The sequence below is a fragment of the Accipiter gentilis genome, chromosome 5 (assembly GCF_929443795.1).
Source record: "Accipiter gentilis chromosome 5, bAccGen1.1, whole genome shotgun sequence".
NCBI classification, from domain to species: Eukaryota; Metazoa; Chordata; class Aves; order Accipitriformes; family Accipitridae; genus Astur; species Astur gentilis.
In genome coordinates, this window is record NC_064884.1 from 37972002 (window position 1) to 37997488 (window position 25487).

Genomic DNA, 25487 nt, shown 5'->3' on the forward strand with positions numbered 1-25487 from the left:
ACTTACCATGTGAGTGCTCTCAAGATAAACTGTTCCATAATCTTCCCTGGTACCAAGGTCAGGCTGACAGGCCCATAGTTCCCCAGATCCTCTCTCTGATCCTTCTTGTAAATGGGCACCATATTGGCAAGCCTCCAGTCCTCTGGGACCTCCCCCGTCAACCAGGATTGCTGATAGATGATGGAGAGTGGGTTGGCAAGCATCTCCACCAGTTCCCTCAGTACTCTTGGATAGATCCCATCTGGTATCATAGATTTGTGAGTGTCCAGACAGTGTAGTAGGTCTAACTAACTATTCCCTCCTGGATTATGGGGGATATATTCTGCTCTTCATCCTTGCCTTCCAGCTCAGGAAGGCTCACTTCTACGTTACAAAACTAGTCAGTTAAAACAACATTAACCTATAACGACGGCTAATTTTAATGTACTATTTATTCTTCGTATACTCTTATACTAAATGTTATTGCAACTAAACTAGAATTTTAAACATTTTTCATCTTTTTTGAACCTCTGACACTAGTTCATAGTTGTATAGTTCCAGCATTTCCCTCACTGAAATCAGTACAACTACTGAAGAATACCACGCAGGTCCATCAATCTGTCAGCTGGATTTGAAAGAGTACAAGTTTATTATTTTAAGTTATTTTCCAGCCTGTTGGCATACAGAAACACTCAACAAACATGTATTAGATTTTAGGGTTCTTCTCAAATCTATTGACTATGAAACATATGACAAAAGAAATGTGCCATTCTGCACACTCAGGAAATCATATAATGAAAATAATCATGACAAAATAAAGGTCTACTCTTAAAATAGTAATTACTTACGGAAGAAGGAAACAAAATCCACAATCCAATGGATTCTCTAGCTGGACAATTCCTTCTCTTCTGCTATCATCTCAGACAAATACTTTCAAGATTAGTCCCACAACACTTAGAGGAGAGAGTTGAGATATTACTGCCCATCTCTGCATACCACACCTTCGGCAAGAACCTACCTGCCTCCTTAGAAGAGCAGCAGAGATGAACGTGTGCCAGCTCTCCAACTATTGTAGTTCAGACTAACGTATTATCTCCAAAACAACTTTCAATGTTTTAACAGAAATCTCAGAGTCCCAATTTCAAAGGTTAAGTAACAGTTTTCTGCTACAAGAGGGAAATAACTCTTACCATGCATTAGATTTCTTAAATTCTGTTCTCCTCTTATATAACTGGTATTATTGGTAAAAAAAACCCTAACATTGTTCCTAGTTAGCTGCCAGTTGAATGGGATTTATTTATAAAGAGACTAAATTATCAAATCTGCCTTTACTAGGTTAATATTCCCCATCACATAAAAGTGGAGTAAAAAGTTTACTCCAGGAAATCAGGCTTGTAACAGCAAGTCAGCCTGAAATATCCCTTCACATCACCAACAGATGTATGTAACAACTCTTGATTTAGTTTAATAGTTACAGATCATCTCACCAAGTACAATACCTCATCTCCAGCAGTAATTTTCATATGCAAAAATGTTTTCATACTAGGCCATAGAATATAAAAAAGCATTTTGTTTAACACTACTCAGGCTCTTCAAAACTGTCCTTTCTTCTCTGTAGCAAATGGCAGAAGACAATAAGCCTGCATGGAAGAAAGATGCAAAATTTTCTAGCCTTAAAGAGATGGAAATGCATTCCGATATTTCCTAAAGTTCACCAAGCTAGAGGATATTGCAGGTTTTCATCACAATTTTTATGCAGACCATTTTTTCAAAGTTCTTTCCAAATTAACAGTGTACCTATACTGCTCTCAAAGGCAATGTGTAGAGGAGAAGGCAGAAGAAGGGGAAAAAGGAAAGGAATAAATCAATGAAGTGACCATTTCCAAGGTACTCCTTTTGGTGCAGAGAAATATAAAATTAGTTGCTTGGATAAGAGATATGATTTGCATTTATTGAACACACAGCTACAGCTTAAGACACTACTTTCCTGCAGCTATGTAGTCACTAACTCTGCTGAACATCAACACTTCACAATGGCTGGCAGAGGGGATGCATTTTTGTGCCCTCCTTTCCCCTAGACTGCCTTCTGGAGTTCATACACCTGCAAAATCCCTTCTTTTTGCCCTTCATATCCCTGGCCAGATTCAACTCCAGTTAGGCTTCTGTTTTCCTACTCACCTTTGCACTTTCAGACAGCATCTCTACTCCTCCTGGGTCACTTGCCCCTGCTTCCAGCTCTTGCATACTTCCTTTGTATTTTAGTGTTTTATCAGGAGCTCCTTGTTAACCCATGCCACATTTCATGCACATTGGGATAGACCACTCCTGAACTCAAGAGGAGATAATCCTCTGGGCGATGTCCAGCTGTGGACCGGAGCAGCTGAGGAAAGCCTCTCAACATGCTCCTTGTTCTGCTGACTATGCTTGAGGGCAATAGCCTCTAGCAGAAGTTCACGGTTGACTGTTGCATGCAGTAACCTCTGAAGTGCCACAGTAAGGTTGGCCAGATCTCATCTGTCAGAGCCTGAAGAGAGTCTAAAACCCCAGATGCAGAAACAGCAAATTTCAGTTATATTGCACTGAAATGGACTGGCATGTAGTTAGATATAATTAGACAAATCAAGAGTAATGAAAGCAGCTGAGGAGTCTTTAGCTCTACAGCTCTTTTGCAAGTTATTACAACACCTTGTAACAAATTAATTACATTAGAATTTACTCAACCTAAAAACAAATTCAAACTAAGCCAGACAGCAACTTGTAAAAAGAACAAATGTACATGTTGAAAACACAAAAGTGGAATCGTATAGAAATACTTCATATAACACTTTACTGAAAAAAAAAATTAGTACAGTGAAAAGAAAGGCCCAAAAAGTGCCTAAATGGAAACAGTAAGGTACCCCACTAACATATAAAGGGCAACTTGTTCTTTTTAAATGAGTGCTTTTCCTCTGTTTTAACTACTGTTGATTTATGTCTTAGAAGAGAAGTTTCACCATGTTTGTAAATAGATGAGTAATTTGGAATCAACAGAAAATTAATATAGCTTTTGAGACCAGAAGCTGTATTACACTACAAAAAATAGACAGAATTGAAAAGCTAGCAAGGCTGATGACATAAGCACTCACTCTGAAAAGGTGTAAGCTACTCCATCCAAAATTATCAAAATGTAAGTAGCTTAAGAAAAGAACTGCTGCAGTAAAAGCACAATTTCATTCCCAGCATAACTGTAAGAAAGATAATTTACAGTCAACAGCCATTACAAGTAACATTAACACACATAAAGTGAAACATTCTGCTTCTTATGAGGAAACTAAGCAGGATTTGTACAAACTTGCACTGCTAGAATAGTTACTGCCTGGTACCATCTCTACTGCAGGTCAGGCTGCATATGCTAAAAGAAAGATAGTACTGAATGTAGAAGCTCTTCAGTTATACTTTTTGATGACCAGCAGTAAATTAGCCAAATTCAGGTCGGTATTAAAGATCATTATGCTTTTAAATTAAGTAGTTAAGTGACAAATGAATAAAAATAAACATAACTGAGAAAGATGGATATATTGTCAAATATTAATAAAGATATGATGAACCTCATTTTGAGCAGTCATTTCAAAGGTAATGTTCTAGAGACAAGCATTCATTATTAGATCTTTAAAACGTCAGCAACAAATTTTGTATATTTCACCAATTGGGGAATTCTTAATGTACTTGCAGAACGATTTTAGCTTGGTTGATCTACTGTTAAGACAACACTGGTTTTTAAAATAATTGGAGTTGGTTTTGTTACCTACTATATTGCTACAGAGAACATTTTTAACTTGTAGCATATTATCAGCATAAACAATAGATGCAATATCACAAACTTGCCATTTTCTTTTTCAGAGAAATAGAAATGAAGCCATAAAGGTTAACTTCACAGAAAAGTATTAGCCAACTGCATTAGAGCACAAAGATAGGAGACAGTTATTTATGGAACACCGTTCACCATTATCCTTTTCGAATTCTACAAAAAGGCTAAATATTGATGCATTCCCAAATCACCTTTCCCCCCCTTTAGTGTTAACAAGTAGGAGTATGTTTTTGATGCTTCCAATTTGTCAAGATCAGGTGAACTGAATGGTTTTACAGAGTACACTATTCCAACTCCTTCAGGGGCTATAAAACCACATTAAACTCAGCTTGTTATTAATAATTCATGGCAACTTCCTTAGTTCGCTACAGGGGCATCACTCTTAGGGCATCGTTCTTACTGAAACAATTTAACAGGGAAAGTCAGATAAACAGTGTTACCATCGAAATGAGAAGAAGCCTACCATGAACTGGGAACACTGAAAGCCCTAAAGAATTTCAATTCTTATAATTTTCATGCTAAATCAAGGATTCTATGCCCCCTTCTAAAAACTGATATTAATTTAATAGATCAGTAAAAACAACAAAATTCCTTCTATCTACTGAAATTTGGCTTATCTGCAGATTTGAAGTGTCAAATTTCCAGGCATTTAGTTAAACTGCAAAAGTATTCATGCTCTCATTACTCTGAAATAGACCCTTTTAACAAGAACATTTTACTTCAATTAAGTATTAAACAAAGTATATCCCACTAAGCATGTCTATGATGCAAAAAAATATTATTAATTGGATTTGGAACACTTTTTACTATAGTAAAAAATACCTACTACTAAACAGTTATGATTGACACCAAATACTGTACATAAAGAACACAAGACTTCATTCTTCATGGTCACGGAATAGATGGCTCATGCAGAATTATGTCACATATTACTAACATATTTGACTACAATGCACATGACACTAACTAGATGGACAGATGCAGAAAAAATGTCATTCAGTATAAGGACATTAAAGTAGGAATTAGACACCCAAACAACATTTTTGTAGTTTATTCAATGGAGCAAAATTAGCTTTGATGCATCAGTAAAACACCATGGAAAAAACAGGTTTATACTTACAGAGTTACTTCATTCTGGTGTAGAAGGAAAGCAAGTCCACTTCAAAAGCTCAGTCTGCTCATATGACTTAGTCATATGAAAACTAGAAATCCATCTTTGATTCGTTTAAGTAAAAACAGAAAACACTGTTAGTGTTTTAACTGCCTTTTCCCCCAAAAAACACATTTTTTTTAGTCTGCTGCTACACTAACACTGGATTTAACTTATATGAGCAATAATGTTACTTAATGTAGGCTTTATGACATCTTTTACACAGGTGTTAAGAAGGAAATTAAGACAGATGTCCTTGGACCCAGCCAGCTGGGACAAAAACCTAATCCAAAGCGTGAAAAGAACTGTCTGTGTATCTTAGGTTTATGACAATCCACATCTATGTGTGCTCATGTTGGAGGCTGGTAGGGAAGGGAAGGAGATAGTTTAATACAAATACTTGTCATTGAGATTTGATTTTGTTGTTGTTCTTTTGGTACAAAGCTTATCTCCTGGGCTTTGAAGGCAAACACTTAGAATAGTCAATACTCTCCTATCTTGCCCATACCTGTAGATAGGAATGAAAAAAAAAAATTAAAGAAAAGGATGTTCTGCTTGAAGGACTGAGTAGGACACAAATCAATATCACTTGTCATTTCTCAAAAGTGTTGTACTCGCACACATTTGGACAATTTAATTCTCTAAGGAAGGGTAAAAAAACCAAGAAAGCCTTTATTTAAGGAAAAAATGAAAAGTCGATACTTTTAAACTTCTAAATAATAACTTAAAATACTCAATTTCAGAAGCATTATTACTGAAATACTGAGAATTTTTTTACCTAGGACAGTTTAAAGAAAGACAAAAATCCCAAGTACATGTAATCAATACTGTAGGTCCCTCATACAGCATAAGAGACTGCACCTTCTTGGTCACCTATTTGAGTTCCAGAAATACTTTAACATTTTTTAAGGTGAGATATTTAGAAAAAAGCTGGACTTCACAGATAGCAAAATGCAGAACTCCAAATGACATTAGGTTCAAAAGAAAAACTGAGACTTGTCCTCCACACATGAATTATAATAGATTAATATCTTCATATGAAGTTACTTTCGTAAGAAGCTATACTCCTATGCTGCCACAAAAACATGGCAGAGCCACCACTTATATAAAAATCTGGTAGAGACACACCTTTGAGAACTCAAAATACTCAACAGTGCTCATTTTACGTAACATGTCAGATCCTGGTAAGCCTCCACGTGAAGCTCAAACTGACCCAGACCATCACCACTTCATTCAAATAAGGCAAAAGAGCAGCCACAATGGTCACGTGGCCTGTGGAAGGGTGCTGGGCATAGGAAAAAGTAGGAAGCGGAAAGTTTGTTCTAAGTAATATCACCATCAAAGTGGTATGAATGGTTGTAAGTGAAGAGAAAGCTGGAAAGCACCAGGAAGGAAAACAGGCCACTACCTCCACCCAAGAAGAGGATAAAGGTAGAAGTCTCCATCCCAAGTTCTCCATATTCCACCACACAGAAGTACAGATCAGAACTCCACATCTTTAGCAGCAGGACTTAAGAGAATAAAAAATCTTCCCTCCTGCTTTTTACCTCTAGCAAGCAGTTTCATCTCACCCCCATCTCTAGGCTTAAATAGACTTTGGTCTGGCCTTCCTCATCTATCATTGTAATTTTCAAATGCTTGGGTCAGACTTTTTGGTTACAGTATTTGAAAATCTGGTATAAAGAAATAAGGCATTAGTGAGTGGCTTGCTGTAACTTGCAGTCAGTGTCCAGCACAGATAAAGGTTAAAAGGGCAAAGCCTCAGAGATACATGGGACTAGTGTTTTACTGCTATGCTTTCAACATACAATAAGAAAGGAGTCTGTCTTTATTGCCTGTATCATCATTCCACGGACACATTACCTACATACTTGTAAAGACAAATTTTAGATGAATTAGTTCTGATTATGTTGGAGAAAACAAGGAGGGTCAGGCTTTTGGGTACCGATTCTGTATCATCTACAAAATACCTATTTCCCTCGGGTTTCTCGTTCACACCCTGTTCAGTAATGTATTAGCGCAGGAAGGCTGTTTTTCCTGACATAAACCCCAAGGACAAAAAGAATTTCATTACTGCCTTATGGTCAAAACTGTTGACAAGCCTTCCCAGAAGGCACTTATTTCTCCTAAGATAGTTGACATCTAAATCCAGCTGGGAACCAGTAAAATTAACTCAAACTTTCCTTCTGAAGAAATCAGCATTGTCTTATTTGACTATGCCATCACTGTTGAGTTAACAAAGTCTAATTTTCTATTAATGATACGCAAGTAGATATGCACAACAGTTTCATGTAGATAAAATGAACAAAGAAAATAAACATTTCTTGATTATTGTATCTCAACCCCCCCATCTGCACAAATGGGAAAGTAAATCAAAATTCTCCCTGTGCACACAGTCCTTTGTCCTCAAAGGGCTGCCTAATGATATTCATGTCTAGAAATGAAATAAGACTTCAAAAGCTGTATTCACATGAAATCAACTGATTTTTTTGTGTGTGGCAATTGCATCCTAAATTGGTTTACAGCTGGCTGTCTGCTTTCTCTTAGTTCAGGAAACTGATTATATGAACAGTTCTAAAGTAACACATTTGAAATGAAATGGGAATTGATACTGAATACTCATTTCACATAGTGATATGCAAGGATGTCTTAGCTCCTTACCAGAATTACAGCAATAGTTCCTCTATTACCCATGGAGAGTGCTTAATTTTTTCAATTTTACTTACATTAAAGAGAAATGCTGATTTCTTAATATTGAAAAATCAGGAATGGAAAACATATGTTGGAACTATTGTCACTGTCAGATGAAAGTAGGGAAATGCCAGGCTTTCAGAAGTGAAGTGCATCCTGAGGAACATTTTAAGTCTGTCACTGCATAGAAGTAATATCATAAACAAGAGTTATCTACCAGTATTTAAGTATTACTTGGCATTTTGAATGTAAAATCCTACACAAGTGCGAATAAAAAAAAAAAAAAAAATCACATCCTAAATGTGTTCGTGACATGATTTTACAAAGCTAGTGTCACAAAACAGCCTGCTCACTTTAATGCAAGTTACACATCCTTCAGTCAGGATACTACCTGGCTAAGAACCCAAAATCTCTGCAAAAGTGAAGTATGCAAACACACAGCATGTGTTCTCAGATTTGATACAATGTTAAATTAACTGCATGGCGTGAAATACAATTTTAAAGTATCTGACACTTTTAAAATATGCAATTAATTTTATCTTCATATTAATGAAAAATAGTAAATTTAATCCAGAGATGAATTCAGAGGTGCAGTTTCATAACACCTAAGCGGAGCTGCACGTGCAGCACGGTAAAAGCAACTTGTGTTCAGTATATACAACTCTCAATAATTCTCAGGTACAAATGGGAGAAAAAAGTTATGGATTGAAGCAGTCAGCTAAATTCAGACAGCACAGGCAAACTTTCAGAGAAGTGCTGGGATCAGCTGTGTGAGTCCTGTTGGGTTTAGTACAGGTTACTTAAGTCTTGCATTTATCCGCAGAACAAGTAAGGCAACAGAAATGGCTCCTGAGTGTCTCCCTTAAACTTCAGATGTTTAATGAGATGGCTGTGGCCAAAGCACTGTGCTATACTTTAAAACTTTGAGTTTAAATGTTATTTCAGAGCAGTGCTTGGTACTTTCACAATACTGTAATGCACTTTCATTTTACCTGTAGTGGGGAAAAAAAAAAAAGAAAAAAAAAGAATGGAAACAGCAGGAAAGCAGCCATTCTAAGAAAGGAAGGCATAAAACGTAAACATAATGCAACAAAGAAGCAAATGAAGAAACTCTTCTTTTCCTTTATTAGAAATATGGGAAACAGATTGTGCTCATCTTGCTTAGGGCCAAGAGCCTCATTGTGTGGAATTCAGCCAGACTCCACCACACAGCTCACTAAGGAGTTTTGCTGTGTTAAAGAGTAAACCAGATGGGATATTTGCTTCCAACAAGATAATTCTAATGGAAATTGTTAAAAGTACTGTAAAAGAAACTTTTCAGCCTCATCTGCTACTTTATTGTGTACAATGAAGGCAAGCAGAATGAAAAGTAAGACCATGAAAAAAACAGAAAATTTAAAAATTTATATCATTAATCATTAACCAATTTTAGAATTTATCTGCCTCAGAACTCCATCTGCTTACATAAAGCATACACCAGGCTAAAGGTAGATCTCATGCAGTAGCAGAGTTAGTATCAATAAAATACCTTAAAATCATGTAAAGTGAGTAAGTCAAAATACTCAACCTGAAGCTCAGCCCATAGCTTCATATAGCTTGAAGAAAAAATAAGTAAAATGTCAACAGACTGTTACACCCAGGGCCTGGTAAGACCATAACAGGCACAACCTTTTTGTTCAAGGCCATTAAGACAACATCTCATTCTTAAAAGACCCTGTATTTTCCAGATGAGCTACAAAAGATAAAGAAAAAGGAAGATCAGGTATAGTTCCTGTTCTTGATGTCGTCTTGTAAATCTAAGAATTTTTGAAGTCTTGTGCCCTAACTGTGCTACAGCAAAACAAAAGGTTTGTATTCCCTTTTTTTGTTGTTTTTAATTTTTTAATCAATATATTAGACTGTACACCCTGAAAACTGTTCCTGGTAATAAACAGCTTTTTCAACATAGGCTACAACCATTTGATCACAACAAATTTATTCTTACACGAAGAAAAAAGGTAATAAAGGCAGTATTTTAAACAAAGCAGCTTAGATACCTAGTGAACCTATTACTTCTGAGAAAGTGTCAATTATCATAGAGAGATAAACTTATGCTTCAGACATCCCCATCCAGTTTGCCAAGCAGAGGTATCTACAACTAAAAATTTTCCATTCAAATAGGCAATATAGAGGTTTTGGGTTTTTTTTTAATCTTGCACTCTCAGACTAAAAACTGCTCTAAGCTCCCTTTTCTTCTTCAAGAACTGGTCTATAACAGACTTAGACATTCTAAACAGTCTTTGACTTTGTCCTGCCATGTTTCTTCCATCAGAGAGAAGACTAGAATGAAATTGATATGATTGGATAAAGGAAAATCAATTTTTTTCAACATTTAGTTTCAGTAATCTGATTATGAAGCTTTTAGTAATAGTATAATTACTTTGAAGTTCTGAACATATGTTTCCACTGAGGGTATTCCACAGAGGATGGTAACAGAAAAGGGAAGAAATGCAAACATAAATCTTCCAAAAATATATCAGCTCATCAAAAAATATTAAAATTGAAAGGAGAACCATATGCCAGAGATATAATAGAATGTCCAATATGAACCACTTTTGTTTCCATCATCCACAATCCCTTTATTTAACACCAGTGAAGAAAATGGAAAATACTTTTTCCATGATCTCAAAGCACATTAACAGAAAGTTACAGGATTGGTATATTTAAAAAAGGAAAACACACAGAGAAAATGACTAAGACAGAAAGCAGCTGAACACTGTTCCTTGAATTTTGAAGGGAAAAATTCAATCAGTGCTAATGTTTCCACTGATGGAAAGGGTGTCTTAGAGAAATAACTCACGCAGTCTTGGAAAAGCCCACATATTTTAGTTTCTTGCGATTCTTACTCTTTTGAAGTTAACTAAATATCCTTAGCTCTATGCACTGAAAGTTATTGTATCTGATATATTAGATCTGACACAAGACAGTTCTATTGTCTAAATTTACTAGAAAAAAAAAGAATCAATGAACTAAGAGGGGAAATTCACCACTGAGCAAAACATTTAGAAGTGCTAAACAAAAGATACAGAAAACAGCAGCATAAACAACAGGAAAATATTGGAAAAAACCCCAAAGAAAATGAAGTAGTGGAACTATGTCATCATACAGAAAAGCTTTACATTTAACAAAACAACACTGACATTGGTCATCACGACAGTGATGAACAAACCCAAGCGTATCTTGCTTCTAGAAAGACAAGTTTACTTTTTCATTTGTTTGTGGTTTTTATATATCACAAATAATTTACAAATGTAAATTAATTTGCTTCAGTGCTCACCTATGTCATCATAAGCAAGCTTAGTATGTAAGCCTACTGCTTTATGTAGCACACCAAAAAAATTTCAGACACTTGTAATCACAGGAGCAAGTTTTCACAGATAAACTAAAGCAAACAAGGATGCCTGGGTCTTGTGATAATAAATGTATTGTTCACACCACCTTCACAAATAACACAGCACAACTAACACCTTTTCATGGCAACTGCTCTCTAAAAAGCTGTGCTTTCATTTCCTACACATTAATATATTATAACCTTGCTGTCCTTTAAACTGCCATGGAATGACAACCTTTTTCCTCAATTAGTTTCTTCATTCATCTTCACCAGCTTCTGAAGCTTTTAAACAATAAATCAAATCAACTTCTAAATGCTTTTCTTTCATATACTCACATCCGGATTGCGTGCACTCTCAGTAGAGGGGTTTAAGCTTAGAGCTTGGAGGCAAAGACAAACTGTGACTTCAAATCATAAGAGATTGTTAAAAGAATTCCCAAAAGCATGGAATAAAACAAAGCACATATGAATATTTTTGTTGTTTTCTTACCAAAAGACCTCTGCTATAGGGACAAATAATACATAACAAAGGAACTGCTGACATATACAGAAAATAAACACAGAATCTCATTGCTCAGATTTCCAAAATCAGGGTTAAAAAGGGAAGATATTAATGGCAAGGCACTCCTTGAGAATCATTCATTTGATAAACAGCTTCCTTTCATCATTTCAACTTAGCTGTAAGTTGAGCTCAGCTGAGTATATAACGTCATCAGTCTTCCTTAACAATCATAACCGAAATAAAGCTGAGAGGTGTGGGTTAAAAACTATATGCAGGATTCAGATAATTTATTTTGGAGATGTTTAATGGGCAATGGCCCATCAGTCTTTTTAGATGTCGTCATCACTGTTTTCCACCCTCCAAAGTTAAATGTAGAAGAAAATAATGGCACGCAATATCACAATTTCAGAGGTCATCAGAAGGGATGAAAGCTTTGAATTAGTTTTAGAGTCAGAGTTTAAAAACTTTCCTTCATTGAGATTGTCAGCATGAATAGAGATACTAATTTCTGCAGACAGCCTCAAATGGTTCCAAAGTCCAAGAAAGAACTTCTGCTGTAAAAATGTACTGTAACTGCTCAGAGATAACAAAGCAGGAAAACAGTTAACATGGTTAATTTCTCTGCAGCATATAACTTACAATGCCACTTCTTTTGGAAGGCATTGCAATATATTTAGAAGGAACTGCTGAAGATTGTGGCTTACCCATGACAGGCATGTAGTCACTGTAAAAAAGACATCACTGAAATGTCCTACATAAATCTACCATGTACTTAATGCATCATAATTGTGACAAGTTATTTACTGTAATCTTTTGGCTGAATTCATGAGAATTTATTAATCAGACTGCCTTCTTCAGAAGAGATGCATGTTTACCAGCACAAATACCAGCTACCGCTGTACAAATTGCTCAAGGGCATGAAATAAAAGCCAGTCCCACAATTAATTGTTCATTAATTTCTACCCTTAAGATCACTGAACCTGAATTTAATATTTGATTAATGGCTGGAGAACTTAAATTATTCTTCTTGTCTCTTGTCATTTTAACAGAGAATTTGTAATAACGTGACAAATCTCTCACAGTTATTTTCATACTACTCAAAGAACAACTTTTGTGCTACAATTTTTCCTGAGTCAAACTTTAACAATACTAATGTAGATGTGAACATGCTTATTGAGAAAAGTGATGCAACGTAAGAGTTACTGCTGAAAAGCCAGTTTAGTACAATCAGGCAGGCTTCAGTCTGCCTCAAAGTGCACAGCAATGAACTAATTCTTTCTCCATCTTGTCCAGCCTCAGGAATAAAACAGACAAGAGGGTACTCACGGATTTTTCTACATCAGATAAATCTGATGGATTTTTATCCTTATTTTGTAAGGTCACCCATCTTTCTACTCCTTTTGCACTGATCAGAATACAAAGGGACTGGGAGAGGCGTAAGGTACAACATTTGGGAACGGAAAAATTGTTAAAATACATATTTTAAATAATATAATTTACCATACTAAAATTGTTACTTTACAATTATGAAGGAAGTCCTCATAAAACACAAACATTTGCAAGATGCCACACACTGTAGTTCAGAAGGGAGAAATCATGTATTGTGAAATAATTGACAATTATATAATTAAAGCTTGTCTGCTAATTATCTCTAAACCAGTCTTTGTAGTAGCATTCTGTGAATTCTTGGTATATAGCTACACATTTCTAACATTTCCATATTTTTTTTTTCTTTTAATGGAAAACTTCATACATCACTGGCTACATTGTGTTAGAAGTTGATTTTCAGTCCAACAATGCTTATACACAGCACGTAAAAAAAAATCATCAAATAATAAAATTTAAAAGAATGAATTGCATCTCTTTCACATAAACCTGTTTAGCAAAGCAACAAAGTTCCCACTAATGGTTTTACTCTCCCTTGGGCTTTAGTAGAAACTAAATATAACAGCTTGAAACCCTTCACCATTCTCAGTATTGTTTGCTTCTGTGCCCTGACCACTTACGCAACTGACAGTTCTACGATACAGTGTATGCTAGTCCAGTTAGGGGTTTTTTTCAGTAAATGGGGATATATGTATTTCCAATTAAGAATGCTACTCCACTTTGAGGCAATGTTATCAAAACAGAATCCAGTAATGTCTTCGGCTTTCAGTGTATCTACAGAAGACACATACATTACATTAGCCGGGACTCTTAAGCAGTAGCATTTGCTGCTATGCGTTCCAAAAGATTTTTTAAGTGTCCCTATTTGTTAGCATAGGCCTTTTCCTAATTGTTTCTGAGAATAAGTAGAATTTGAACTTCTTAATTTTATTCTCATCTCACAGATAGGCTGGACCAAATGTTTTGGCAACAGACATTATATTTACACATTACGTATGCAAGAATTTATCCTTCCTACTACAAAACTTGTTTGCAGTTTATCTTTCTTCATCACTCAGAAAAAGATAGGAATTATATAATCTTCTCCTTTATAATGCCTTTTGTCCAAAGGACTGAAATTGTTTGTCAGCTTTGGATACATTCCCAATGTCCGCAGGAGCTGATATTCCACAACAACTGAAGGTGAAGATGCACAGGAAGGACTAAACAGATCAGAAAGCACCCTGCTAAAATTATTTAGTCCCACTTTTGCCATCTCATTCTGCATCTTCCACTTATCTTGAGCTGACTTCAGTGTTCACTGGGCCCTTCTTGAGGATGATATTCAGCAAAAATGGACAGGTTTTTTGCTACAATACCACAATGAGCTACTTCAACAGTCAAATTAGTATTATCGTCAGTGAAAGGAATGAGGCAGGACACGGAGATGGCAGCAGAGAATAGGAGGGATGAGCAAGGGAAAAAGAAATGGTAGCAAAACCTTTTCATTATTGATTCAGCTAGATTAGAAGTCGCTTATACAACACTATCACAAAAAGATTTCAGCACAATACAGAGTCAGATCTTAAATTAACATGCATACATATATACCCACTCACAACTCTCTTTACAGATATATCACTAGGTAACCAGATTATACAAAAAAGGATGGGGATTTTGGCAAAGGGAAATAATTTTAAGAAACTGCCAGATCAATAACTCTGTCTGTAGGGCCCTATCTGAAAGACTCAGAAAACTGCAAAGGAACATCCTTAGCCACTCGTTAATTAGTTTCTAATGTGTCTTGACATTACAATTTTGTGGCCATTTCAAAAAAAGAAAAAACAAAAAACCCCACCAACCCCCCCCCCCCCATAACCACAAACAACAACAACAACAAAAAAAAACACAACAAAAAACCCACCACTGTCTTTCCCCTTGCTACTTTTCTTTGGAAAAGAAATCCAAGCAAAAAGTCTTCCCATCCCTCTTCAAGGAAACAAAAAAATCCAGAATGCTCACGTATACCTAACAGAAACCAGATGTCTTTGCCTTTTGAAAATAAACTTTTTCATATGACACTAGGTTTCTAAAAGCTTGCTGATAGTCTTACAAAGCATTTTGTAGGAAAGTAATCAATAAAATATAAATCCAGTAAAACACACAATGTTCTATGCTGCAATTGTGTACATACAGTACAATACAGTTACCCTAGCAAAAGAAAAAAAGGCTCAGAACAATCCCTGCAAAACAGGTCATGCATATGAAATGCAAGTAGCCTTTGAAATTCTGAGATTTAGGTTTTGTTTAATCAAATTAACCATCCGAAAGATTATTCTACATGTTCATGAAGTAGGTGTAATAGTGATCCACAACTCAAGCTATTATTCCAGTGAAAAGTATCTATTGTAGTGGAACTATCCATAACATTACATAAACCAAAATAGAACATCAGGACAACAATGACAAAGAAAGAAAACCAAAATTGCAGCATAAGATCATCAAAATATTTACGTAGACAATTCCCAAAATACTCTTCCTTCGGTTGCTAAGCTGGCATCATTACTTTCTAGTCTGAATACATTCAGAGAAATTCTGAGAGAGTTTATTCTCATTTTGCTTCCGCAAGGTTATTTTTGCCATAATGAGAAATAGAAATATTTATGCAGAAAGTAAAGATTACCAACACATTGAAAAAGAGTGCAACATACAGGAGTGATTGGTCATCCAGTAGCTAAAACTTTCACCCAGGGTCCCATTCTCCCTTAACTTGATTACTGCTGTATGAATCATATTTCACTGTCAAAACCCTTCACAACCTGTCTGTACTACTACCTTCATCTCTCATTCACTACAGAAATGCTGACCTGCCAATGTTAACGATCTAGAGCCCATCTTCTACATTTTTAAAACAGTTTTGGTCCTTCTCTCATGTTTTTTGTTCTTTGAGAGATATTTCCTGAAAAATTCCACGAAGGTGCCCCAATACCTTCCTTCAAATTCAGTTTTAATTTTTTTTTTTTTTTTTTTTTTTTTAGGTTTTCAGGAAGGTAACATTATTGCCAATGTTGTTAACTAAGAAATAGCTCAGCCAATCCAATTGTGGATTGTCACTTCCCTTGCACTAACACTGGTTTCCAGTGGATCCAATGGTAAGCAGATGTAGAGTATTAAATGAAAAAAAAAAAACCAAAACAAAAACCTTCCATGCCTCTAAGTAAGCAGACATTTTGATAACCCAGGCCATTTAACCAGCTCACTCCCAAGTCAAATGAGTATCAATGTGAGCTCAAGGAATACACGGTTGGGTAGTAAGGGAGAAGGGAAGGCAGCAAAATATTCTTTAGGTGGCAATCAGCTGCGCTACACAACACCACCATTTGTGTGGGACTTGGCAATTTAAAGGGTCAAGCAATGAAATAGGGTTAAGGGATGTCCCTTTAGTTACACCCACCTAACTTTTGTGTTGCCACACTGTGAACCAACTCAGGGACTTGACCCAGATTAAAAAGAAACTGTTTCTTCTGGATTTTTTTTTTTTACTTTAGTGTGCCTGAACAGATGGTTGCTCTACTACAACTGAAAGATTAGTTTGCTGGTGTTAAGGGCAGAAATGAGTAGTGTACAGCAGGAGAAGCAGCAATACCCAAAGACAGCACTGCTGTAGCATCATTTTTAATATGTAAATAAAACTTCATATTAGCCCATGTTCTCAGTGTACATATTAACCTTCATCCATCTCCCATGTTATACGTACAGTATTTACTACAGTATGGGGCGGGGGGGGGGGGGTTGCTCTGTATTTACAAAACCCTCAGGTACTGTGGTGCCACAAATAAAATGCTTAAATGCCTGGAACAATTCCTTATGAAACAAATATATTCATACATTAAATCTAGAGTTTGTTGTTGGGTTCTTCTTCCACCAACACATAAAAGAGAAGCATTTGAAGGAGTTGTTTATCAACAGTGTACTCCGCTGAGCAATGTTTTTTTTTTCCTTGTTTGAAAATATACTTCCATAGTCTAATTTTAAAATTGTTGAGGTTTTGCGGGGGGACGGGACAGAAGTTGGGGAACCAACTATATACTGAATTTCCACTGGATTTATATTGCCTTTTAATTAAACCTTTAAGAAGCCTACTTAATCCTGCCATCTAAAAAGAAAAAAAAAAAGGACTAGAAAACTATTAAAGTTACAGAACTTCTAGCTTCTCATGGTAAGAAATCAGTAAATATAAAATATCAAATAACATTAGACCATGTTAGCCTTGTGTTGTGGACTGTCACGGTTTAACCCCAGCCAGCAACTAAGCCCCACACAGTCCCTCGCTCGCTCACTCACTCCCCCCATGTTGGGATTGGGAGAAAATTGGAAGGGTAAAAGTGAGAAAAGTCGTTGGCTGAGATTAAGACAGTTTAATAGGTAAAGCAAAAGCCGCACACACAAGCAAAGCAAAACAGGGAATTCATTCACTGCTTCCCATGGCCAGGCAGGTGTTCAGCCATCTCCAGGAAAGCAGGGCTCCACCACATGTAATGGTGACCTGAGAAGACAAACACCATCACTCTGAATGTCCCCCCTTCCTTCTTCTTCCCCCAGCTTTTTATGCTGAGCGTGATGCCATATGGTCTGGACTATCCCTTGGGTCAGTTGGGGTCCTGTCTGTGTCCCCTCCCAACTCCTTGTGCCCCCCCAGCCTACTCACTGGTGGGGTGGGGCGAGAAGTAGAAAAGCCCTTGGCTCTGTGTGAGCACTGCTCTGCAGTAACCAAACCATTCCTGTGTTATCAACGCTGTTTCCAGCACAAATCCAAAACACAGCCCCATAGGAGCTACTATGAAGAAAATTAACTCTATCCCAGTCAAAACCAGCACACCTTGTCTCTTCTTCTGAATTTTAACACAAGTATTTACTGATTTCAATAGTACTTGCTTAACATAACAAACAGTAAAACAGTAGATTTGATTAGTTTGTATTTATAAAAGGGCAACATTATTGTGACAAGGTCCCTACATAAAAGCTATACACTGCTAAACAGCTGCAAAAAGGGTTAATTGCTGTTTATGATAGTCTATGACTAGCTCTTGAAGTCACATTCCCTGTTACAATCTTAAACTTCTTTACCACAGGTCACAAATTAGCAATGTTGCATCAAATTATAGAGCTGTAATTTTTGCTACTGAAGAAATTCTCTTATCAAATTAACTTAGGTACATAAGCTTCTGGAAAGTCTTTGTCCAGTTCTTCTCAATCCACAAAGACTATCTTGTATCATCTTCAAAACAACACCAGTTTATTACACTTTCTGACCATACTGTCTTCCTGATGCCGATACCAATACGGAAGAAGTGCAAACAGGAAATTGGAATGCTAGGAGGTCAACTGATGTCTTTCAGTGCTTACTTAAAAATAAGCAACCCTTAGCTTGATTAAATCCTCATATTTAGGTGACCACCATTATCCTTTAAAGCAAATAAATAATAAATAAATTCCACAACTATACCAAGCAGACCATGAGCCCTATCGTTATTACATACATTTTTCTAAATTCCCTAAGATTTTTCTGTAATTGCTGATTAAAAAACTTTACTGAAAATGAATCAATGAATACCTAATTATTTAAGTCAACAAGGTATTTAATACATAAAGTCTTCATTACAAAATATGTTATCAATTTCATTAATTCCTGGCTTACAAGAACAACTACGCTCTGTTTCTAAACACATATTTAAATATAACCCTCTCTGCATTTCTTCATATCTTTTACCCCATGACTACATCATTAGTTAATATTGATTTCTATCTCCCATTTTAGTGTTAGAAAACAATTGGCCTTAAAATTATCATCAATAATCATTCTAAAACAACAAGTTGTATGTAAGCTAGCTGCAAACTCACTGTGGAATACTTCAGGCTGTGTTCTATATTCTTTATGCATCCTCACAAAAGCTCTCCAACATCTTGACAGAGCACTACCAACAGCAACTTGTGAAGCAGCAGAACTATGACACAAGCAATAACAGACAAGCACAGTGCAATGCATCCACCTGGACATTGTACTGAGTTTATTTATCAGACCTTACAGAGTTCAGCCAGTTAAAAAAAAAAAAAGAAAAAAGTCAGACTAAAATTGTATAACACTGATAAGACTGTATTTAAAACAAAAATAAAAAAAAGAAATGAAGACCTGACATTGAGATCTTCAGTATAAACATTTTTTTCCTGCTCTGACCAAGGTAGAAAAATGCAATCTAGTATTTTACCAATGTCACTTGTATCAAAAATGCTAAGAAAATGTTATCCTTCAAATATTGAAGTAAAAAAAAAGATCTAAGAAACTGTGTAATAAATTTGTGAAAACTTCTGGACAAAGGGCTGAGGAAGTTATTGTTTTTTTCCCAACAGAACATAATTTCCAACTTTTTGCCAAATCTAAATGTCAAATTTAAAGCATCATATTAATACTACAAGTCCCAGTGTCAACCTTCCACTCATGATCTAAACACAGGTCATCCACCGTACTGTAAAGCTAGTGCTGCTTAAAACTTGTGCTCTCTATGCACAACTCCGTGGGTTTCTGCTGCTATCTGAAAATCTAAGCATACTCTGCCTGGGGCTGCTCTCTGTATGTTAAGTCAAAAATACGATACAGTTAAGCTGTTTGAGAACTTACATGCACGTCAGTACAGTCCAAAAAGCTATGTTAAAACAATTGCAACATAAGGCAAAAGTATGCAAGTATTCATACCTTGTCGACTCTGGCACAGGCACCTTGGAGCCACTATTAGGACAGAGTTTACAGTAAGTAATAAAATATTATTTTCTGCCAAAACCGCAGGTTTGGTTAAAATTTTATCCAAGATTTTTGCTTGGTTCTTGACCACGTGATAGAATAACCTCTAGTCATCAGCACAGGTAGTCTAGTTTAGGGCACACAACTGCTGGAAGCTGCAAAACAGCCCTAGTAAGGCTTATCTCAATCGCCACTTCGTGTCTAAGCAACAGTTAGTGTTGATGAGGGAAAATGCCACTGCAACGAGTCACCAGCAGACCCAAACCCCAGCCACAAACCCTGAAAATGAACTCTCAAGGCACCTAACCAGCCCAGCATTGCAAGAGAGAAACAGCCAGACAGGTGGTGGAAACTCCAGCTAGTGCTCATCAGGCCTTTAGCCTGATCCCTTTTCTCTCCACTGGACACAATTTACCATTAAACTCATGGTTTCTAAATTTCACTATCTGCACTGCTTTGAACTAGCTTTGAACTAGCTGCAACAGATAGGCATTTCCACTGTGCTTCCACTGAAGCACAACAAAGCCACTAAGAAAATGTGAAAGCAGAAAAAAAATGGGGACTAGGAAGCAAAGTGGCTAAAGATGACACAAATCTGGAAATATGACATGAAGTCTCACAAGCTTATGGTAAGTGGTAGTATAGAAGTTGTCCACAGAAATGCTTTCATCTACAGTAAACTCCTTTGAGAATGGCTGACAGAAGACAATGAAGTATGGCACAGGTCCTTCAAACAGCAGGCATTAAGCTCATTTAACCTGTATCACTGTTACAAATATGGAAAGCAGAATGAATTTGACTCCCCAATGGTCAGTAATGTATGCAAAGATTCCTATCCAGCATCAGTCAGAATATATACATAGTGTTCTCCAGTCAAAATGAAAAACACTAACCTAAACATTCCTTCATTTATATAATTATTTTTCATTATTAAAATAAAATTAAATAAATTTCTGTAGAGAAGTTACCTTAAGTTCTTAACTGAGTAGCCCATCAGCAAGTAGTATAAATAAATTGTAACTTTAAAAAAAGCAATATACATGTAAGTGAAAGGACCACCAAGGAATCATTCTGGCAACTTCACTTAAAAGTGAAGCACATTACAGTACAATCTTCTAAAAGCATTTATAAAAGCAAGAGCCACCTTCACCATTTACCTTAATAAATACTTTCAAAGATATACTCAAGAATTAAAATTCCAGAAGCACTCATGAACTCAGTGCAATGTTGAGCATGTGTCAGCCGCCATGGACTTTCCAGATAAATTTGTCCATGGAATTTCTACACAAATGGACTGTTACATAATTAACTTGCTGTTATGATATTCTAAATGCAGAGGTCACACAGGTGAAAATACATACAGTTACATATTCTGAAGGCCTCCCTCAAGGAATAACCTCTTACTGAAAATAAGTGTATACTAATTTTTTTTTTTTTCCAGGTAATATGCTAGCATTCAGAAATTCATTTATAAGCAAATCTTTCTCCACAAATCTCCGTTCAGTCAGCAAAAACTAACAAAGCAGGAGAACGTAATAACAAGCAGGATGGGAAGTCATATGAAGACTATAAAAAGCCAGTGATACAAGTCAATTGTCTAACCTCTTCTGGAACGACAGGTGCTATGGAATAAGTCTTCCTCAGCAAAATATCTTAAAAAATGTCATGGCGGGTGGGGGTGAGGGAAGTTCAAAGAAGAAGCATGAGCGTGGTCAAACACTTAAGAGGAAGATGGAGTTAAAAAGTACCCTTATTTCCCTGGACAAAAAATAAGAATAAAAATAGAGAGAGAAGAAAGAATAAGAAAAAATAGTAATACTAACATGTTAATCAGGTTTTTCTCCCTATTTCACAGCACAATAACAAAGGAATATAAAAAGAAAGTAAGAGATAGGAAATTAAAAATCAATTAAAGGACTTAATTGTCGTGTGTTGCACAATTATATTCTAGAACTCCTTGCCACAAGGACCCATGAGGACATAAAACATTTCCAGAGATAGGAAACTGTAAAACACTTTGGAAAATACACCATGTGCTTCATAGGATAATTTTTTTATTTAAACACTCAGGTCAAAAAATTGGGCAGAGATTACACAAATTATTTCACCCTTCCCCTCCTACCCCCAATTTTGCCATGGTATTCCTAGCTCATAAGTGTTTAGAGGAGACTTTTCAGAATGCAGGAAACTGGATGAAGTCTCTACATCATATAATTTGAAGACAATTCTTGTATTTTGGGGGGGGAAGTGGAGGGATGTGTCACCTTTTTTGGTTTTCCACTAAAACAGGCTGCTGCTTAAATCATTTAAGGTTGCAACTCATATAAAGCTACGTTTATAAGTTTGCAACTAATTGGGAAGTACATTTCTGTCTGCCACAGTGAAACTAGTTATAATTCCTCAGCCATATAAATGTTATCTTCATGAGCAGTAAGTAAACGTTTAGATTTCAGTACTAGGGCTAGAGACATCAACTCTGTAACCACACAGGCGGTCCCTTACGTACACTCAACTTACTTTTCTAAAGCATTCAAAAAAAACCCACACTCTGCAGTTCTGTAAACACGTGTATTTTGTATACTATACCAAGATATCAAATCAGCAGGGGAGATAACACTGCAAGATGAAAGACAGTGGAATACCTGACCCTCTCTGCTTTCCTTAAGCCAAGCCTTTAATTTAAAATATTCTCTACTACAAAAGAAAAAAAAATAGTTCAAATGGCAAGAAAACCTAAGGTCCCACAACTAGGAAGAGACTACTTGCATAAATATTTATACAGACTGAAAATACCACATAAATAACTGCTTTTAACTTTCTTTTTAGCTTTTGCAAAGCCAAAAGAAAAAGAACATTGCTCAAATACTAATGTTCATATGCTGCCAAGAAAAAAGTGTGTCTAGTTGAAAGACCCATAGGATTCTTGGACACTTTAATTTAAAAGCAATAAATGTTTTGACAACAAACTGTATCCTTTTCAACTTCATCAGGTCTTATGTAGAGAGCAACTATGACACCAACACTTAAGATGAAACAGCAAGGCTGAGGAAAGCAAGGAATTGTTATAATAGAAGCATATCTACTACATTTTATAGCTTTTACTTCAAATAAGATTGAGAAAGTGAAAGCAAGATAAAATGTGTAACAAGAGGCAAGGGCTACAAAACAGATCCTGTGGGAGTCCCCAAGTACGGATTCACCTTACAAGTAACAGAAGAAAACCCACTACCGAAACAACCAATTCATGTGTTATACCAGCATTAGATGGGTACAGAAGTCAACTCAAGGACCAAACGGCCAAACTCCCAACACGATTGAGCCTAAGTTGCTGCTTTTTCAGATCACCGCCAGCGAGTACCATGCCAGAGCACTAACACTTAAACATACTAGGCAAGGCCAAAAAAGTTCACAAGTCACACAACCCTTGCCCAACACTATTTACAATCGGTACGCTGAAGGGAAATAAAAAATAATTTAAGAATGACCTCAATCACAAGCCCCGGGCTGGCCGCTGCTGGGTCATCCCCCAACAGGGGGTAAAGAAGGAGGGCACTGAACCCACCGCACTTTGACCCCCCGAGCCCTCCGCAGGGCCCCGCCAAACGCACCAAGTGCTTTCACCACAGCCGCAGTAACGACGGCGAGGAGAAGGCGCGGGCACGGCACTGCCCAACCGGCGGGCCCCTGCTCCGGCCCGGCCCCCCCTGGAACCGCGGCCACCGAGCGCCGCGCAAATGGCGGTTCATCCCCGCGGGCACCCGCCACCGCCCGTAGCGGGGTCCGAGGCACCAGGGGCGGACGTGCCGAAGGGGACCGAGGGAAGCCAAACGAGCCCAACACCGCCCCCGGGGGCCGATACGCCGGCGTGGGCGGCAGCGGAGGGGCGGGCAGGAAAGGGCGGATCTGCATCCGGGCTCACTCGCTCCCTGAGGCGCTCACTCACCTATCATGGCGGCGGCGGCGGCGGCGGCAGCAGGGGGGAGAGCAGGGGAGGGAGGGGAGGCGCGCGCGCGCGCACCCGCCGCTCGAGCGCTCCCCGACAGCTCTCAGCGCCGCGCGGCTGCCAGCCCACCGACGCGAGCCGGGGAGGGCAGCTGGCGGCGGGCTGCGCATGCGCCGGGAGGGGGGAGGGGCGAGTGGCGGGCGTCTCGGGGCCCTGTGGGTATCGTAGTTCTCGCCTCTTCACACCTCCCAGCTCTCCTCGCGTGACCGCCTCCCCCCCCCCCGCCCCGTGTTAATTACTATCCGTTAATTTCTGCCGAGCGGCGCGCGTGCCTCCCCGGTTTTCGGTGCGAGGGAGGGGTGAGGGAGGGGGTGGTGTTTTGCCGCGGGGGTTTCTGTGGTTAACCTCTTGCCTCCCCCCACCCCTCCCCGCGCACGTGACCCCCGCCGGCAAGGCGGCGGGTTGTTGACGCGTTGCCTGGAGACGAGCGCGAGGCCGGCGACGCGTGCTTGGCCCGTGCCCGTCTCGCCCCCAACGGCCGCCGCTGAGGGGACCCTGGCGGGTGGCGGCGGGGGTGAGGCAGGGCGAAAGCCGGCGGGAGAGAGGGCAAGAAGAGCAGGTGGTGATGGAGGGCTGGGGAGGAAGGAGCGGGAGCGGTGGGGAGGAGGGGGGCGAGCTGCGGTGAAGAAGGGGGCTGGCGGGTGAGGGACGAGGGGCCGGTGAGGAGGCCTGTCAGGGGCAGGGAAGGTGCGGGAAGGGTGTGTGTGGGGGTGTCGCTGCTTGGGAGGGGGACAGAGGTAGAGCTACTGCGTTTTCTAACTTGCTGGGGGCGGAGCGTTGATGTTTGTTTGTTTTTTTCCAGTCAGTATTTTGCTTCTTGTGCGTCGCGGGCGCTGGTGGGGAGATGGTAGTGGAGAAAGCGGGCTCAGGCCCCTCAAAGCCCGTAGGTGACAGGTGTCCCCAGCAGCAGGAGCCCCTGGGGCACGCGAAGAAAAGCAAGCAGCAGGTCTCCGACGGATTCACTGTTAAAGCCATGATGAAAAACACTGTGGTATGTTTGCTGCTAGTATAGAGGCGACGTTAATTAATTTACTCTCACGTGTCCAGGAAGCATAGCCAGTTAGAGCTGGCGACAAAGAATGTCAGGAAGGTGTGTGAGTTGCTAAAACGTTATCTGAAGTTTGTGGGTTGCTGAAATTACCTTCAGGCTTTACAGAAATATTATCATAAGGTAACTGTCTGTGCCTGTGGAAATTGTGATGCTTTGCTTCCAAGCGTATTGCTTTGGTGCCACAATTTTTCTGTATTGTTTTGTACTGGCAATGCACATTCTGTTAAACTGTTAGCCTGTAGAATTGTGTGCAAGACTTACTACCTCACATCTAGCAAAATGCTGTCAAATAATACTGTAGTATTATTTGATAGCGTTTTCATAAACTCGCACAGTGTGGTATAAATTTCATATGAACAACACATAGGATGGCAAACATCTGGAAAATACATTCAGTTTTAAAATAAGCTTGAAAATAATAAAAAACTTCCACATGGTGTAGGAGAATACTACACTCATAACAAACATCAGTTCTCCAACTCATAGTTCAAAGACAAAGAGGAGTTGATCCAGCAAGCTTCACTTTCAGTAACAGTCCTATTTTGTAACTAATTTAGAGCTATGTGAGTGAAAATACTAGGACAAAGGCTTTTCAAATTTCTTTATATTGTTTTATTTGTCTACTTTTGTCAGATTTTAGGACTAAAAAAACCTTGTGCTAGTACAGGGTGCTAACGTTCAACATTTAAGTGGATGAGCTAATAGGAGCACACATTTGTGTTTAAAGTCCTGA

The 25487-nt window shown here is 38.2% G+C and overlaps 2 protein-coding genes across 2 annotated transcripts in view; one reads left to right on the top strand and one right to left on the bottom strand.

Annotated features, from left to right (window-relative positions):
* The window catches only part of PRKN (parkin RBR E3 ubiquitin protein ligase), a 787949-nt gene extending 764289 nt beyond the window's left edge, over positions 1–23660 (bottom strand). The window contains exon 1 of the mRNA XM_049801652.1: positions 23644–23660. Within this exon, the coding sequence (XP_049657609.1) occupies positions 23644–23650 (7 nt within the window). The 5' untranslated portion in view covers positions 23651–23660. The remainder of the gene's footprint in view (positions 1–23643) is intronic.
* A 379-nt stretch (positions 23661–24039) lies between these two features.
* PACRG (parkin coregulated) overlaps positions 24040–25487 on the top strand; it is a 256602-nt gene continuing 255154 nt past the window's right edge. The window contains exons 1-2 of the mRNA XM_049801673.1: positions 24040–24217; positions 24506–24694. Of these exons, the coding sequence (XP_049657630.1) occupies positions 24548–24694 (147 nt within the window). The 5' untranslated portion in view covers positions 24040–24217; positions 24506–24547. The remainder of the gene's footprint in view (positions 24218–24505; positions 24695–25487) is intronic.